The sequence below is a fragment of the Mustela putorius genome, unplaced genomic scaffold (assembly GCF_011764305.1).
Source record: "Mustela putorius furo isolate JIRA1106 unplaced genomic scaffold, ASM1176430v1.1 tig00000835_pilon_pilon_pilon, whole genome shotgun sequence".
NCBI lineage: Eukaryota > Metazoa > Chordata > Mammalia > Carnivora > Mustelidae > Mustela > Mustela putorius.
This window is the reverse complement of record NW_025421492.1, coordinates 1,781,854-1,797,946: the sequence shown is the minus strand read 5'-3', so window position 1 is coordinate 1,797,946 and position 16,093 is coordinate 1,781,854. Positions and strand designations below refer to the sequence as shown.

General features: G+C 46.4%; 2 protein-coding genes across 6 annotated transcripts in view; one reads left to right on the top strand and one right to left on the bottom strand.

The window, feature by feature from the left end:
- Positions 1–14,077, bottom strand: part of SOCS6 (suppressor of cytokine signaling 6) — a 39,285-nt gene extending 25,208 nt beyond the window's left edge. Inside the window, exons 1-2 of one of the 5 annotated variants that reach the window (XM_045085212.1) lie at positions 14,033–14,077; positions 8,264–8,452 (exon numbers count right to left, since the gene is read on the bottom strand). Coding sequence is in view for 1 of the 5 variants with exons in the window: in XM_004745629.3 (XP_004745686.1) it covers positions 13,034–13,064 (31 nt within the window). In the remaining 4 variants the exon portion in view is untranslated. The other 4 variants (XM_045085213.1, XR_006608174.1, XM_045085214.1 and 1 more) reach the window with 4 other exon arrangements.
- LOC123393416 (collagen alpha-1(I) chain-like) lies at positions 13,265–14,828 on the top strand. Its single transcript, XM_045085287.1, has 2 exons — positions 13,265–13,277; positions 13,339–14,828. The coding sequence occupies exons 1-2, from the start codon at positions 13,265–13,267 to the stop codon at positions 14,826–14,828; spliced, it is 1,503 nt and encodes a 500-aa protein (XP_044941222.1).
- Positions 14,829–16,093: the final 1,265 nt, after the last annotated feature.

The following is a 16,093-nucleotide window of genomic DNA, read 5'->3' as shown; positions in this document are numbered from 1 at the left end:
CCTTAGACTCAAGTACAGACTATAAGCAAGCAGCGTTTGCAGAAACAGGGAGGGGCTGCACAGGCAGAGTTCAGGGGCTATCCCCATTCACAGGAGATACCCAGGAGGAAGAGGAGGGGGTCCTGCCAGCCGTTAGTACCTCTATACCATACAACTTCCATTACTAATACCAGCACAACCACTGCCCAGTCAGAGGGGACTACATCCTAAAAAACGTACATTCATCTTCTTGGATCCTCATAAGAACTCTATCAGAAGGTATTTTCTTTATATCTTTATCTCCATTTTATAGAAGAGGAAACTAAAGCTTAGAAAGTTTGAGTCTGGGACACCTGGGTAGCTCAGTCGGTTAAGCATCTGACTCTTGGTTTGGGCTCAAGTCATTATCTCAGGGTCCTGAGAGTGAGCCGGCATCAGGCTCTGTGCTCTGGGCAAAGTCAGCTTGAAATCCTTTCCCTCTCCCTCTCCCCTTCCCCAACTCAAGCGCATCTCTCTCTCTCTCTCTCTCTCAAATAAATAAAATCTTTAAAAAGGTTAAAAAAAAAAAAAAAAAAAAGGAGGGGCGCCTGGGTGGCTCAGTGGGTTAAAGCCTCTGCCTTCCGCTCAGGTCATGATCCCAGGGTCCTGGAATTGAGTCCCACATCAGGCTCTCTCTTCTACGGAGAGCCTGCTTCCTCCTCTCTCTCCCTACCTGCCTCTCTGCCTACTTATGATCTGTCTGTCAAATAAATAAATAAAAATCTTTAAAAAAAAAAAAAAAAAAGGGGAAAGAAAGTTTAACAATCTGTCCAAAGTCACAAGGGAAGGGGCCAAGTAACTGACCCGAGTACAGACCTTCGGTGCATAGTCTAGAAACTACCACCTTTTCGGACGGTTTAGAATGGGAGAGCAGAGCCTAGTGACTAAGAGCACAGACCTGGAACCACGCCACTTGAACTCAGATCAAAGGCAGCATTTCCTAATGAGCGTGCGCACCCAGGCCTCAGATTCGTCATCTAGAACAGACATCAAACAAGCGTCTACCCAGGGGAACTCACTTCTGGGTGATGGCAAGAGGAAGCTGACAAACCTTCTCTGCAAGAGGCAACCATACAGTTGGGTCAAACTGTAGAATGCGACCACTTCAGCACTCTGGAGATGAACTAACAGCATGCGAGAACGGAGAACCTTATTCGTGAAAACCACTCAACTCTGGGACTGCATTAAAATTACAGACTTTTATGCTCCAAAACACGGTGAGAGAGAGCAAGTCACAGACTAGGAAAAAATATTTGTACATCACATATCTGATATAGCATCTTTATGCAGAACAAATAAAAAACCTTTACAACTGAATTAAGATAACCTAAGTTTTTAAATTGGCAGAGGACATGGATAGATCTTTTACTAAAGAAGACAGAAGACATGCAAATGGCTAATAAGCACACGTTATTATTAAGGTGCTTAATATTACTGGTCATTAATAGAAATTAAAAGCCACAATGATACCAGCACACAGCCACCTGAATGACCAGACCTAGTATTAGCAAGTACGTGGCGAAACTGCAACCTTCATGCATTGTTGGTGGGAATGCAGAACAGCTTGACTTTTGAACCGTTCTCTGTTTTCCTTAGTGTGAGAAAAATGTTGTAGGTAACAAAAAGATTTTTGATAGAGCAGGTACATTTTAGACCCCCAGAAGTCAGTGCCTATCAGTTCATGGGGACCCTGTACTTCCTTTTTCCTACCGCTGTAGAATGCTTGTGTATTGACTTCATTCTTCTTGTGGCACCTTAAGGAAGTTTCTCGTTTTATTTTAGTTGATTTTGTCAGTTTTCTTTTATTGTTTGCTCCTTTTGTTGTCTTAAGAAATCCTCCTGATGCTGAAGTCCTATACTCTTCCGTATTTCCTATACAAGTACTGAAGTTTTGTTTTTCACCTATAAGTCCTTGATTAATCCAGTATTGATTTATACAATGTAAGGATTAATTTACAGTTTTGCACATGGACAACCAAGTGGCTAACACATAAAAAAAATACTGACCCTCCGGCACCTGGATGGCTCAGTCAGTTAAGCCTCCAACTCTTGGTTTTGGTTTCAGTTCAGGTCATGATCTCAGGGACCATAAGATCAAGCCCTGAATGAGGTTCTCCGCTCAGTGGAGAGGCGGCTTCAAAGATTCTCACCCTGTGTCTCTCCCTCGACTCACAGAAACACTTTCCTCTCCTCTCCTCTCCCCCTCTCCCTAAAACAAGTAAGTAAATCTAAATTTAAAAAAACAAAACAAAACAAAACAAAAAAACTAACCCTGATAAGATCAAAGAAACAAAATTAAAATAGGAATAACTTTCCACAACCCAAATTAGTAAAGATTTTTCTAAATGATAATATTCATTACTTGAAAATGTCTTAACATAGCTGTTTTAAAAAAACTTGGTTCTATGCAACTCTTAGAAAAATATTCATACTCTTTGATCCAATAATGCTGTTCTTATAACTCTTAAAGAAATAACACAAAACCAAAGCATGACAATGTCCCCTACATTATTAAATAGGATAACAAAAAATAAATTTTAAGAATCAGACACATTCTAATTTCCAACAGTCTGAGAACTGTAAACAAAATTCTAGCACATCTACATACTGGAGCTTCAGGGAACCACTAAAACTGATATTTATACAGGGTTATAAATAACATGAGGGAAAAGTTCATATTGTTCATTTGTTAAGTGCAAAAACACAGGAAACAAAATCATATGTACAGTGTGGTCTCGATTATGTAGAAAGAATAGGGAGGCACACCAGACCAGAAAGAAATACAGCAAAACTGCCATCTGGACCACGGAATGCTCCGTAAATACTATTTTCAATACTTTATTTTCAAAATATTCTATAAATACAGAGTTTTTATAAGAAGAGGTCTGTGAGTTTGTTCTTAAGTTACTTTTCTAAAGGGAGTGGCTGAGTAAATCCATCAGATTCAAGCAAAATGCAAGGCCTTTTCTTGGCTTTCAGTTCTACCACGAATGAACAAAAATATAAATCAATAGATAAGAATATTGTATTTTTTAAATGAAAGCCTAGGCAGCCTTCTCTTTCTCTTTACCCCACCCAAAACAAATTTTTGCCAATCTGACACTTGATTTTGATTTGTGTATAGTTAGTTCTGGCCTGAAATATTCAGTCTGATGAATATTATATCAATATAGAGTTAATACAGACTTAATGTATAAATATTAACTCAGAATAATAAACTCATCAGCTTTTCAGTGACCCTCTTAACTCCTTACTCAGCTTCTATTCCACACTCAATCACAATCATTCCCTAGCATGTACCCTCAATTCCCGTTCTCACTTGACTCTGACACACTCTCTTGGCAAAACATCACTGCTTCAATCCAACTCTGCCCATGCCATGTCTACACCCTTACAGGAAAACGTGGCTGGAGAAACACATACCACTCTGCCTGGTCTCACTTAACGTCATGACCCATGAACCTCTGCTGGAAACTTAATGCTGCCTGGAAATCAAACTACACTTCCCTGATCCATTCACTCTCTCCTGTTTATTGCCAACCAGCCCCGATCTTTCTTCGACCTGTAACAGGTACTCCCCCATCTTTAATCTCAGCTGATGGCCCAGCTTCCTCGCTCACTGAGAAAATTAGGACATGAGAAGAAAACTTCGGACAAAACCATCCTGTTCCTTTACCTATCCGTGCACCTCTCTCAAGGCCCTCCCCTCCATTTGTCTACTGGATCTCCCTCACGTCCCAACAAGCTCCCCTCTCTACTGGATTCCTCCTAAAAGCATCATTTCTCATGTATACAAACTTGTCTTTAGGCTACCTTCCCCACCAGCTATGGTTCCGTCTCTTTAACTCCCTCTGCAACAAAACACCGTGGGAGAAACATACATACTGGAGACCTACTAATCCTTTCCTCCCGGTTTCCCTCTACCCACATCAGACACCTTCTCTACCACATCAAACAAACTGCTCTGGTCAAGGTCACCAATGACATCTCACTGTCAATCCAGCATCAGTGCTCAGTTCTTACCTGCGCTATCCACAGCACCTGCCACAGCTGATCAGTCCTTCTCCACTACCGTGTCTCCGATCTGTCTCGCTGGGTACCGGAGCACTCACGCTGGGTCACTTTTCCTGACACCCCAGTGACTTCCCTCGGTCTCATGCCTGAAATAGCGCCGGTGTCTCCTCCACTCCCAGATCCACATCTTTCATTAGCCTCGTTTTAGTCAACTTCCTTCTTGACACTGCCACTCACTGTGTTAGGAATATCCGAGACTAAATGTGTTCAAAACTGAACTCCGGATCTCTCCCATCGCAGCCCCATACCTGCTCTACTTGCAGCCTTTGCCACTTCGGTCTATGGTTACCCCATCCTTCCAACTGCTCAGATTGAGACCTCCACAATCAGCCATGGTTCCTCTCCCTCTCCCTCGCCACATTCGGGGTCATGGTTCAACTACTTTCAAAATACATGCAGAATCCAATCTCCTGCTGCCACTTAACTGCCTGTGCTCTCAGCCACAGTAGTTAACTGCCTCCCACTTCATTTCCTTGCTTTCTCCTCGGGCCTCTACATTCTTTTCTCACATGCTGTCAGTGCCCTCAGTAATGAAGTCCTTTATCTCTGACCCAGGACTGTCAGGTCTTCCAGCAGCAATCATGAAACTGCCAGGCTAAGGTGACAGCCTGAGCACAAGGTGCAATCTCCTACTCGTCACAGTTCTTGACGACTACATGCAAATAAAAATAAATGAAAAATAGTAAATGGAACAGAATTCCTTGGACTTCTTTTAGGGCCTCCAGATCTTACACAACAAGCTTTATTTTACAAAGAATTATGATTATTTGCATGATTACAAAGGTAGATAAAGAAATTTAAAGATAAGCAAGTTAAGAAAAATGAACTTAAAACTGCCAAGTAATTTCAAATTTAATTAAGAATAAATTAAGGGGCACCTGGATGGCTCAGTCATGGCTCAGGCCATGATCCAGGGTCCTGGGATCAAGCCCCACACATCAGACTCCCTGCCCAGCTCCTCTCTCTCCCCACTGCCCAGCTCTCTCTCTAATAAATAAAATCTTTTAAAAAAATAAATAAATTTATAATTACAACAAAAGCTCTAATAAATTTTCAAGTGATTCTCTCCCACCCTATAGGCTACTGACACAAAAATATGGGGTAGCACTAGTTTGCTGTGTGACACTGAATCAATCTTTCCTTTGTTAGTCTGATTTCCCATATAAAATAGGTTGATCTCTAAAGCATGCTCAGTTCTGTAAGTACCTGACTCAGGGCAAAGAAAAATACGCAGAGACTAAGAAATCTAACCTGCAGAAACAAAATTTTACACGAGCATCTCTAAGCATCTTTTTAACTGTGTTCAATACATTTCTATTAAGTTAAATATGAAAATGTTCACAAATCCAATCATTTAAAATATTAAGGGAGCTGGCTTATATAAGAATTGATTAATGAGCTAAATTCACTCCTCTTTAACTTTAATTCATACTTTAACATTTAAAATTTAAAAAGCAGAACACTTGGGGTGACTAGCTGGCTCGGTCGGTGGAGCACACAACTGTTGATCTTGGGTCATGAGGTCAAGCCCCATGCTGGATGTGGACGTTACCTAAAAAATGAAATCTTGAAACATAAAAAAAAAAAAAATGAAATCTTAAGGTGCCTGGGTGGCTCAGTTGGTTAAGCAACTGCCTTGAGCTCAGGTCATGATCCTGGAGTCCCAGGATAGAGTCCCATATCAGGCTCCCTGCTGGACAGGGAGTCTGCTTCTCCTGCTGACCTCTCCCCCCCCCCCCTCAAATAAATAAATAAAATCTTTAAGAAAAAAAATCTTAAAAAAAGAAGGTAGCACACCTATATACCAGTTCATCACCATCTATGAAGTATGCACATATTAAATGTTTAATGTTTACATTTTTATACCTGTGTAGACACTTACCAATGTACTAGCTAAAAACGCCGCAAGTTCCCTAAACAACAGTAGCGCTTTCATTGCCAATGACCAAGTACAGCCTCACTGGTTAAGTACCCAGTAGATAAGGCCCTTTGAGAACTTTGTTTTACAAACTGGTTAAAAGTAAGGTCCAAAGATCTATGTTTGCTGCTTTCGTTTTTATTCTGGCTTTAAAAGTTGAGGAAAAAACTAAAAAAATTAAGATACTGATCCACAAAGTCCAACATCTGGTGAAGAAGAGCTTCAGTTCAAGACAAGAAAATGAAAGGGAAGAAATTACAGAAGAAACGGAGAATTTTCCTGTAAAGGAACGACACAAGCTCACAGACTGAAAGGCTCCATGGAACACTCAGTACAAAGAAGAACAATAAGCAGGCGCACCGTGATGAAATTTGTAGGAGACAGCAAAATGAAACTAAAAGCTTCCCCCAAAATGAGGGGAACATGACACACAACTGATGGGAAACAGCAACTAACTCAGTAACGCAGCAAACTGCTGGTCCAACATCTTCAAAATTCCAAGAGCAAATTTCTTTTCAGTGCAGCATGCGTTCCCAGGGAGCGACTTCTTGTGCGTGTGCACACTGCTCGGCACCCGTGCAGGGCCACGGCTTCTGGTAAATGGACTGTGAGGAACATGACATGTGTCACTTCTGGGCCAAATAGTTCAGGGCCAGCGTGACCCGTCAGCTCTCCCCTGCGCCTGCTGTGGTAACGCAGAGCCGTCGGGGGACGGTGACGGGGACCTGCGGGTGAAAGCAGACTGGACCCAAAGACGACGCAGGAAGAGCCCAGGCGCAGTGCAGACTTGGGGCAAGCAAGACAGAACTTCTATTTACCCGCGAAAATTTCAGAGTTCATCTATCAATGCAGCATCACCTACTCCACCCTGACTACAGCAATAACCGAGGGGCGCCAGGGTGGCTCAGCTGGTTAAGCATCTGCCTACAGCTCAGATCATGATCTCGGGGTCCTGGGATCGAGCCCCACACTGGGCTTCCTGCTCAGCGGGGAGCCTGCTTCTCCCTCTGCCTGCCGCTCCCCCTGCATGTGTGCGTACACGTGTTCTCTCTGCCTCTGACAGATAAATAAAATCTTTTTTAAAAAAAAATAAATAAATAAAACAATAACCTAGAATTCTACACACACAGACTATAAATTAGATATTTGGAACATACATGCTTTCTGACAAAGACTGAACAAAACACAATAACCCCACCTTTCTCAGGAAGTTACTAGAATGAGCTCCATTAAATCAAGGACGTAAACTAAGAAACAGAATATAGGTAGCCTCACTCTGGAAAGAGGAGAAAAGAATCTCTAGGTTGCTATTATAGCTCCTGCTGTTCAGCCTCTTTAAGATAATGTCCCGCCGCTTACGGTTCTTCCCAAACACAGCTCACCCTCCAAGAGCCGGCTCAACTGTTACCTCCTCCACGAAGACACAGATTCAAGTTCCCCACCTCCCAGGAGTGAATGAAAACATCGCGCATCCACAGGACGTGCCCTCCAGTTGCGACTCTGCTAGCACTGTGGTCTAGGACTTGGGCCGACTGCTTCACCTCAGTTTCCCTCTCCCCAGGATGTATGTATGCAAGGATGAAGCTGGCCAATAATCTGAAGCTCCCTTGTAACCCTCAAATGCAGTAATTCTCCAAATGCACAAAACTATTAAAATCTTAAAATAATTCTATGTGTGTTAAATGCTTACATACTTCCACAGTCTGTGACATTTGGTAATAATATTATTCCCTAAGTATATTTTTTTCACTTTCAAAAGCAATTGTCAACAGATAAAAATGATTATTGTCATAGGGATGATATTTCCTTTAAAACCAAAATTAAGCTTTAATAAGAAACATCTCATTACTATAAACACCAAAACAAAATTTACAAAAGCAAAATCATACTAAGTAACAGTACACCAGTGAGAATTACCTTACTTTACCGGTGTATTAACCCTGCTGCTTCAACCATCCAGTGTTGCTGGGGTACCCAAAATAACACCTATTCCCCACAAGGACAACCATCAGCAGTTCCAAATAATAGGCCATCTAGAGCACGTGATGAATTTACCTTTCCCAAATCATTCTAAAGAATAACATCAAATTCTTAAAATTGTTTTTGATGGACATTTTTCCCATTGGGGGCCACAGAGTCCTCTGTTCTCCTAAAAGGGAAACCTTACACACAAGCACGCACACCAAATATAAATAATCTCGTGCTGTCACTGAAGTGCTGTACATAGGTGCCTCTTCGGATGACCAAATCTACCTGTTGCAAAACTTCAGGATGGCATAGTGACATCTTCAGGTTCACTGATGCTGAGATAACGGTTTGTCTCCCAGGCCTTCAGAGATCTCTGTCTTTTCTTCCTTCTTTCTTCTCTATTACTCAACAGTCTGCTCCCAAGGACAATGGGACAGTCACTGCTCCTCAAACATATTCTCCAAGTGTGATGCCCTTTTAATAATTTTAAGAAAATATTTCAGTGTGATGGCTGTTAACAGTGATACAAATATACGTATATATATTGCACCAGTATAAAACAAGAGCCTGGAGCCCTGCAGAAGGCCAAGTGCTGTACCTTTGTTGGTCTACATCTCCCCCCAGCTGATTGCAGTGACCCAGTGCCAAGCAACTCGATAGCTGCCCACATCTGTAACCCTCACAATCCTAGTAGCTGCCACCATCAATACTTCCATGGGCTCCCACAGTCTTTCCTCTTTTATTTTCATTTTTCTTGTTCCTTTGGTCTTACTCCCTGTCCCACACAGGGCTTCTTTAAGAAAAACCAAGTCTTGGGATGCCCGGGTGGCTCAGTTGGTTAAGTGTCTGGCTTTGGCTCAGGTCGCGATCTCACAGTCCTGGGATGGAGCCCCACATCGGGCTCCCTGCTCGTCGGGAAGCCTGCTTCTCCCTCTGGTGCTCCCCCTGCTTGTGCTCTATCTCACACACACACTCTCAAATAAAGTAAATGCAAAAAAAGAAAAAAGAAAAAGAAAAAAGAAAGAAAGAAAGAAAAACGAAGTCTTGCATATATGTTACTAATCACCCACAATGCTCCTTTTAGCTAACCTCAGTATATTTTAAACTGATTATTTTTTTTTAGGATTTTATTTATTTGACGGAGAGAAAGCCACGCAAGCAGGGGGAGCAGGAGAGGGAGAAGCAGGCTCCCCAGTGAGCAGGGAACCTGATGCAGGGCTCAATCCCAGCACCCTGGGATCATGACCTGAGCTGAGGGCAGATGCTTAACTGACTGAGCCACCCAGGTGCCCCTAAAGTGATTATTAATATCAGCAGGTTATACTCCTCACTGAATCCATACATTTCTGTGTGTTTTCTCATTTAATCTCCACAACAATGCTGAGAAAGACACTATTACTATTTTACAGATAAAACAAGTAAGACCGAATTTATTTTAAAAACCTACCCTAGGGCGCCTGGGTGGCTCAGTGGGTTAAACCCTCTACCTTCGGCTCAGGTTGTGATCCCAAGGTTCTGGGATCGAGCCCCGCATCAGGCTCTCTGCTCAGCGGGGAGCCTGTCCCCGCCCCCCCCCACCTGCCTCTCTGCCTACTTGTGATCTCTGTCAAATAAATAAATAAAATCTTTTTAAAAATAAATAAATAAAAATAAAATCCTACCCTATAAAGTCACAGAGCTGAAATTCAAACCTAGATCTTCATCCCTATGAAAGACTGCCTTCCCCATAACCAGTTAGTTATCTAGGCCTCGTACTGGTCTGATTCCAAATGAGGTTTTTTCCCTCCTGCTGAATTCCGCATCACAGAACTGAGAATGCCAGAGGTGCCAGATAACCATGGGTTTACGTGAGCTAACATTAAGGGAAATGTGCTCTGGAGTTGTTACTCTCCATACACTCTAGAGAACTACACTTCCAGAAGTGATGAAGGCCTGTGCCTACTCGTGAGTGGCCAGCTGGACACTTGAGTAAGCTCAGACCCACGCTATGGGTCTACAGCTAAAGACAGTTCCTGGGGTATCTGCCTGGCTCAGTCAGTAGAGCAGTAACTCTTGATCTTCGGGTCAAGTTTGGGACCCAGGTTGGGAGTAGACCTGACTTAAAAAAACATAAACAAACAGACCAAAAAAACCACTGTTCTCTCTGTGTAGGGTGAGCTGGGCCCTAAAGTTACAAAAATGTTGGTCTTATTAGTGTTATGATTTATTCAGCTAAGCAGATCAGATGGGCAACACAAAATGAGCAACACAAAAAGCCAACAGATTTCTACCATCTACCCTGTACACCCTTGCCTTTAATGTGTACACAACAACATAAAAACTACAAGCACTTTCTGTATGCCATGTCCCTAAAGGATGTGTTAGGGAGACACAGAAACACAGAGCACATTCTGCCCATGTGGGACTTTGAGGAGGAGAAAGACCAAAAGAAATAAAATAGTTATACGCTGCAGTAAATGTCATGATGAAAACATACGAACTGGTAAGACAGGACTCCTGACGGGCCTAGAAGAACGAGTAGTCGGGACAGACTTCCCCGGTGCCATGAACCTGGGCTTGAGAGAGAATGAACGGACAATAAGAACAACACTCTAGGCAAATGAACTACCACGTCACAGATGAGGAGGCCAGAAACAGCCTGGAACGCGAGAGAACAGAAAGGCTAGAGGGTTAACTTCATGGTGAGAAAGACAGGGTTGTTTGAGATGAATGGAAGAACTGGGCAGAAATCTTGTAGCCCATGGTACAGAGTTTGGAGTTTACTTTAAATAAAATATTCACAATAACTCTGTCAGGTGGATTTATTATCCTCACTTGAGCCCCACAGGAGGAGGACATGGAGGGACATGGTTCAAAGTCACAAAGCTAGTAATGTATATTAAAGATCAAACACCACCAAAAGGTACTCACGGCCCTTTGCAACAAGAGAATTCAAATTTTAAATGACTTTATCTAAGTACATCCATTCTCAAAACATCAGTAAGTCCACAGGCACCTAAAAATAATTGCCCCATTAAGTAAAATTTAATGTTTGTATGCATCATCAGAGATCCTGAAGTCCGTTTAAAATGTGCCTTAGTTCTAAAGCCTTCACTACTTACCTGCTAAACCAACATACTATACAGAATAACAAATTAACCACAAAAACATTAAAGACCACTTCACTGTAGATGCAATTTAAAACATGTCCCAATGCTCTTTCGTTTTTACTCCCCGAACTACTCTCTCTCAATCTAGTCATAGAACAAAGTTCCCCCTTTTTATGGCATACACTTGTATTATAAATTTCTCCCTTGTAAAAGGAGTAATTTTACAGAAATACTCAGGCACCACAGATGTGCCATTTCTAAAACTGGAAAAAGATTAGGGATGGGGACCAAGAACTGAAATAATCTTCACTTCCCATAAAAGATCCAACAAACAAAATAGCAAACAGTGATCCTAGCTTAGGTCATTTACCTACCTACCTACCGCTATTGAGTATTAAAATCTATGTGCACACACCCATTAGTTACGCTATATATAAATAACATGGGGTATCTGACCTCATATTCAACATATTTGTGTAACAACCCATTCCACATGACTGCATATTTTTGAGAAAACAGTAATTGCCACAAATTGAAAAATGGACATAACATTTCCATTTTTCAGACTATATTGTGACTTTTAAATAAGATCACACAAGTACTTCTATGAGCAAAATAAAAGATACTTGCTATTTTTTTTTTAAGATCTTATTTAACTGAAACACTGAGAGAGAGTGAGAGAGAGAGCACAAGCAGGGGAAGCTGAAGGCAGAGGGCAAGGGAAAAGCAGGCTCCCAGCTGAGCAGGGTGACCGATGTGGGGCTTGATCCCAGGACCCTGGGCAGAAGGCAGACCCCCAAAGACTGGCGCCACCCAGGCGCCCCAAAGATACTTGCTATTAATAACACAAGTTTCCTGAAAACCAACGGCAGTGGAGAAAAACTACCAGAGTTTTCTCTGAGGAGTGAAGTTACATAACAAGACAGTCTTAAGCAGACACTTGCTTCTGTTCCCCCCCAAAAGAGGGGCGTTAAAAGGAATACTCCCGATGGCAAAATGGGTAAGAATCCAGTCAGCACAGCTTTTCCTCCCAGGTCATGGCACTGCCCAGGTAGGCTACAGCCCAGGTCAAGGTCACCCAAACCCCTTCCCTGCCACTCCCTATAAGGTGCTGCCTTGGGACGATGCCACGGGACACCCGAGAGTGTGCCCCTCGGTTCCGGGGAGGCCATGTTTAAGGCCTGCCCTATCTTCCCACTAAAAGAAGGCAAAAGGGCAGTGCCAGGTACCTCCGATCAATTTAGAAGGCATTTAAAGATCATAATAAGGGGGAAAATATTTCCAAAGAGATGCTGAATGGAGACCCAAAAAGGGTAAAGGCTCGTCCTTAACCAGACCAAAGAGTGGAAAGCACTTGACCAACCCCGGATAATCAGTTCTGAGATGCGTTATCAAGGGGACGGTCTGTGAGCCAGCTTCCCCAAAGGCAAGGAGAAAACGTTTCAGAAGGTCCTGGAACCAAAGGGTTGCGACGAAAGACTGTGTTTCGAACAGAGACGGATTCCGAAAGTTACCGCACCGGCCGCGAAGATGCAGCAGTGAGGAAAAATTAGAAAGCCCAGAGGAAAAGAGAAATATCCCCGGCTACACTTTCCCGCTTTGTCTGTGCAACTTGGTCAACAATACCACCGATGCTTTTAAGTGAGGAGGATCCTCCACAGCACGGAGTACTCCACTTAACACTCGTTCATTCAAGTAAGCTAAGTGGATTTCGCGCTCTGTGTTGGGTTTTTAAAGCCAATTTAAATGTGCGCCTGCCGTGGCTGAGGGCACGTCCGACACCTCGCCCTGAAGTCGGTGGCAGTTCACTTCTGTCTGATCACCCGCATCTGTATTCCAAGAAACCCCGGCCATTCAAAACGTCCTGGGGAACCGTGCGATGCCTCGCTCCCGTTTTTACTGGGATTACTACATTCTCCGACCCCGACCTCGCACCCAGGAGCACGTCGCCTCACCCAGGACAGACCTTCAGGAAACGTTTGCTGAACTGACTTCATCACGGTCCATTTCGTTCCCGGCAGCCCGCGCCGTGTCACCTATCCCCCCCGCCCCCCGGCCCTTAATTCCAAAACGCGGGGACGGGAACCCCAAATTCCACTTTCCGACTAACTGTGAAGTTGGCATCCAGCCTGCTGCGCGCATTCCGAGTTCTGTGCCAGGACCTGCCACCGAGAAACGTCAATAGTTGTGCCACATAATGAGCCACCATGGTGTCCCCGAAGTTGCCAACTCCTGAAGCAAATTGAAAATTAAGGCCTGTCTCGCTTCCAGGGGCCGCTGAAAAGCCCACGGCCCCCACCTCCGTGCGAGTAAATCCCATCCAGCAGCACCGTCACGCGCGGCACACGCGGGGGGCCCCCGGCGCGACCTCCCGGCGGGCGGGGGCGGCGGCGGCACCGACGCGGCCTGGGCCCTCCCGAGCCCGCGCGCCCTCCGGCCCCTGGACCACGGCCCGAGCCCGAGCCCGAGCCCGAGGAGCGGCCGAGCGGGCCGGGCGGCGGGCTGCGAGCCGCGCAGGCCCCGCGCCGCCGCCCCAGGCCTTCGCCAAGCCCCGGCCTCTCGCCGGCGGGGCTGCGGGCAACAAAGGCGGAGGCCCGGGCCGGCGCGCCGCGGACGGGGAGGCCGAGGGGTCGGACCGGCGCTCGGCGGAAGCAGGCCTCGGCCCTCCCCCGCCCGGCTCCCCGCCCGGCCCGGCTTCCCGGACGCCGCTTCCCCGCCGGCCGCCCCCCCCCCCCCCCCCCGCCTCCCCGCCCGCGGACCCGCCGCGGCGGCCCGGGCCTCGCGCCGCCCGGACCCTCGGCTGCAGGCGCGCCGGGCGGCCTCCCCAGCCCCGCGCGCGCCGGATCCGCCCCCGCCGCCCCGAGGGGAGCAGCAGCCCCCGCGGCCAGTTTCCCGGGTTACGGACGAGAGGGCGCCGACGGCGAAGCCCGGACCCAGCCCCCGACTCGGCTCCGCAGACGCTCACCCGGCGGCGGCCCGCTCCGCTTCCTCGCCCAGCGCCGGCGCGACTGCCGCGCTCGTCCCTCCTCTCCCGCAACTCCTCCCTCCTCCTCCTTCCTCCTCCTCCTCCTCCTCCAGGAGGGGCGCGCGGCGGCGCCTGGGCCCGAGCGCCGAGCCGGAGCGGAGGAGCCGAGCGGGCCGGCCCGCGCCCTCTCCTCGGCCCGCGGCGCAGGCGGGCGTCCCGGCGCGGGGGGCGGGCCGGGCGGGGGGCGTCCGGGGGCGGGGGGCGGGGACGCGCGGGGTCGCCGGCGTCCCGGAAGGGGGAGCCGGGGCCGCGCGGAGGGCGCCGAGGGCTCGGGCGCGTCGGGGGACGCGAGGGGCGGAGAGGCGCGCGCGGGGCGTCTGAGGGCCGGGGGCGCGCGGGGTCTGGGCGCGTGCGGGAGTCGTGCGGGCGGGGTGGGGCGCCGCGGGTCGAGGAGGGGGATTCGGCGGCCGGAGTCGGGCGGGGGTCCGACCCGCGTCCCGACCCCCAGCCCTGGGGGGGACGCTCGTGTCGCGCTCGTGCTTCGGCCCTGCCTCCCCTCTTCGGGTGGCCGGCGCGGAGAAGAAAATCGCGGCCCTCGGGCGCCGGCCCTCCCTGTGCCTCTGCGGCGGGGGTGGCGGCCGAGGGGCGCCCACCGGGCGCGGCGACCCGGGGGCGAGGGACCGAGGCCGGCCGAGCACGCCTGCCGGGGCGGGGCCCCTCTGGGGCGCTCTCCCCACCCCTCCTCCGGCTTCCTCGTCGGATGTGTTCGCGGACCGAAAACTTACTGCTTGCTTGAAGCCGTCCGCTTCTCCCTGTAGGACTTTTTAGTGCTTTGTACCGGAGTTCGCTATTGTTTGTGCCGCTGAATTTCACGGTAGCGTGATGTAAAAAGTTTCCTGTTGGTAACTTGGTTTCTTTGGAAATCGGATGAATGTGCCACCGACGTGTAGCAAAACCAGCGGATTTTATTTTTGTCAATGAGAAGAATGAGAAGCCACAGGGAAAAAAATTCATTTCTCTTTTGATGAAAAGCTGTTAAAGCTCAGTGTCGTTAAAAGAAGTATTTTTGACTTTAAACGTTGTATTTCTTTAATAGGACCTTTTAAAAAGAGAAACAGAAGTTCATGTTCAAGTGTGAATTTATATCTGGATTACATCTCAATAAAGCTGTTAGTTTAAAAAAAGCTCAGGTAATTGATCTTAATTACTATAAATGTCTAATTACAATATTCATCTAAACAAAATCTAGATTAGTAATTTAAAAATTGGATTATCAGGTAATTCGATCGGTTTTTATGACTGAAGAGTATGTATGAGACTGATGTCATCTAGTGTGTGTGATTCACCAGACTCAGTGTTCTTTTCGGTTCTTACCTGTATTTATGAATAAACCTGCGCTGTTACTGTTATCCCGATATAAATGCTACTCAATTCTCAAATGTCTACTTGTAGTGAATGTAAACTAAATAGAATGGCCAGAGAGGTTAACAGTAATAACAAGTAATAAGCAGCACACTTTTCAACGCGCCCCCTCAGAAGGAGAGTGTGTGGATTAGTGGGGTTTATCATCTGATCCAAAGAACCCAGGAGCCCCCCAGGGACAATGGGCCTGATGAGCTCTTAGCCAAGCAATGCACTGACTCCTCCAGCAGATAGGATCAAACCCTGGCCTTCTGAGTCTGTCTGAGCTGGTCAGCATCTTGGCTTTGATAGTTCATACAGTTGTGACCTTAACCAAGGTTCTCAGCTGTAATTTCAGATTCTACTTGTAAAGAAGCAGGGTGGGGATGGGGGAGTGGCTTTAGAGGTGAACTGTGTCAGATAGCTGTGAAGATTACATGAAATAATTGCACAAAAACCACTTAATTTGGTGCCTGGTCCAGAAGGATTATCATTACTAGATAATGTATATTTTATGAGCCAGGCATTGCATTAAGTGCTTTTGAATATATAATCTGCTTTAATTTGAACAAGTATCTATAAGTTGCGTATTATCATCTCCACATTGCAGATGATGAAAATGAGCCTTCTTGTGTATAAGTAGGAAATAACTTTCACACT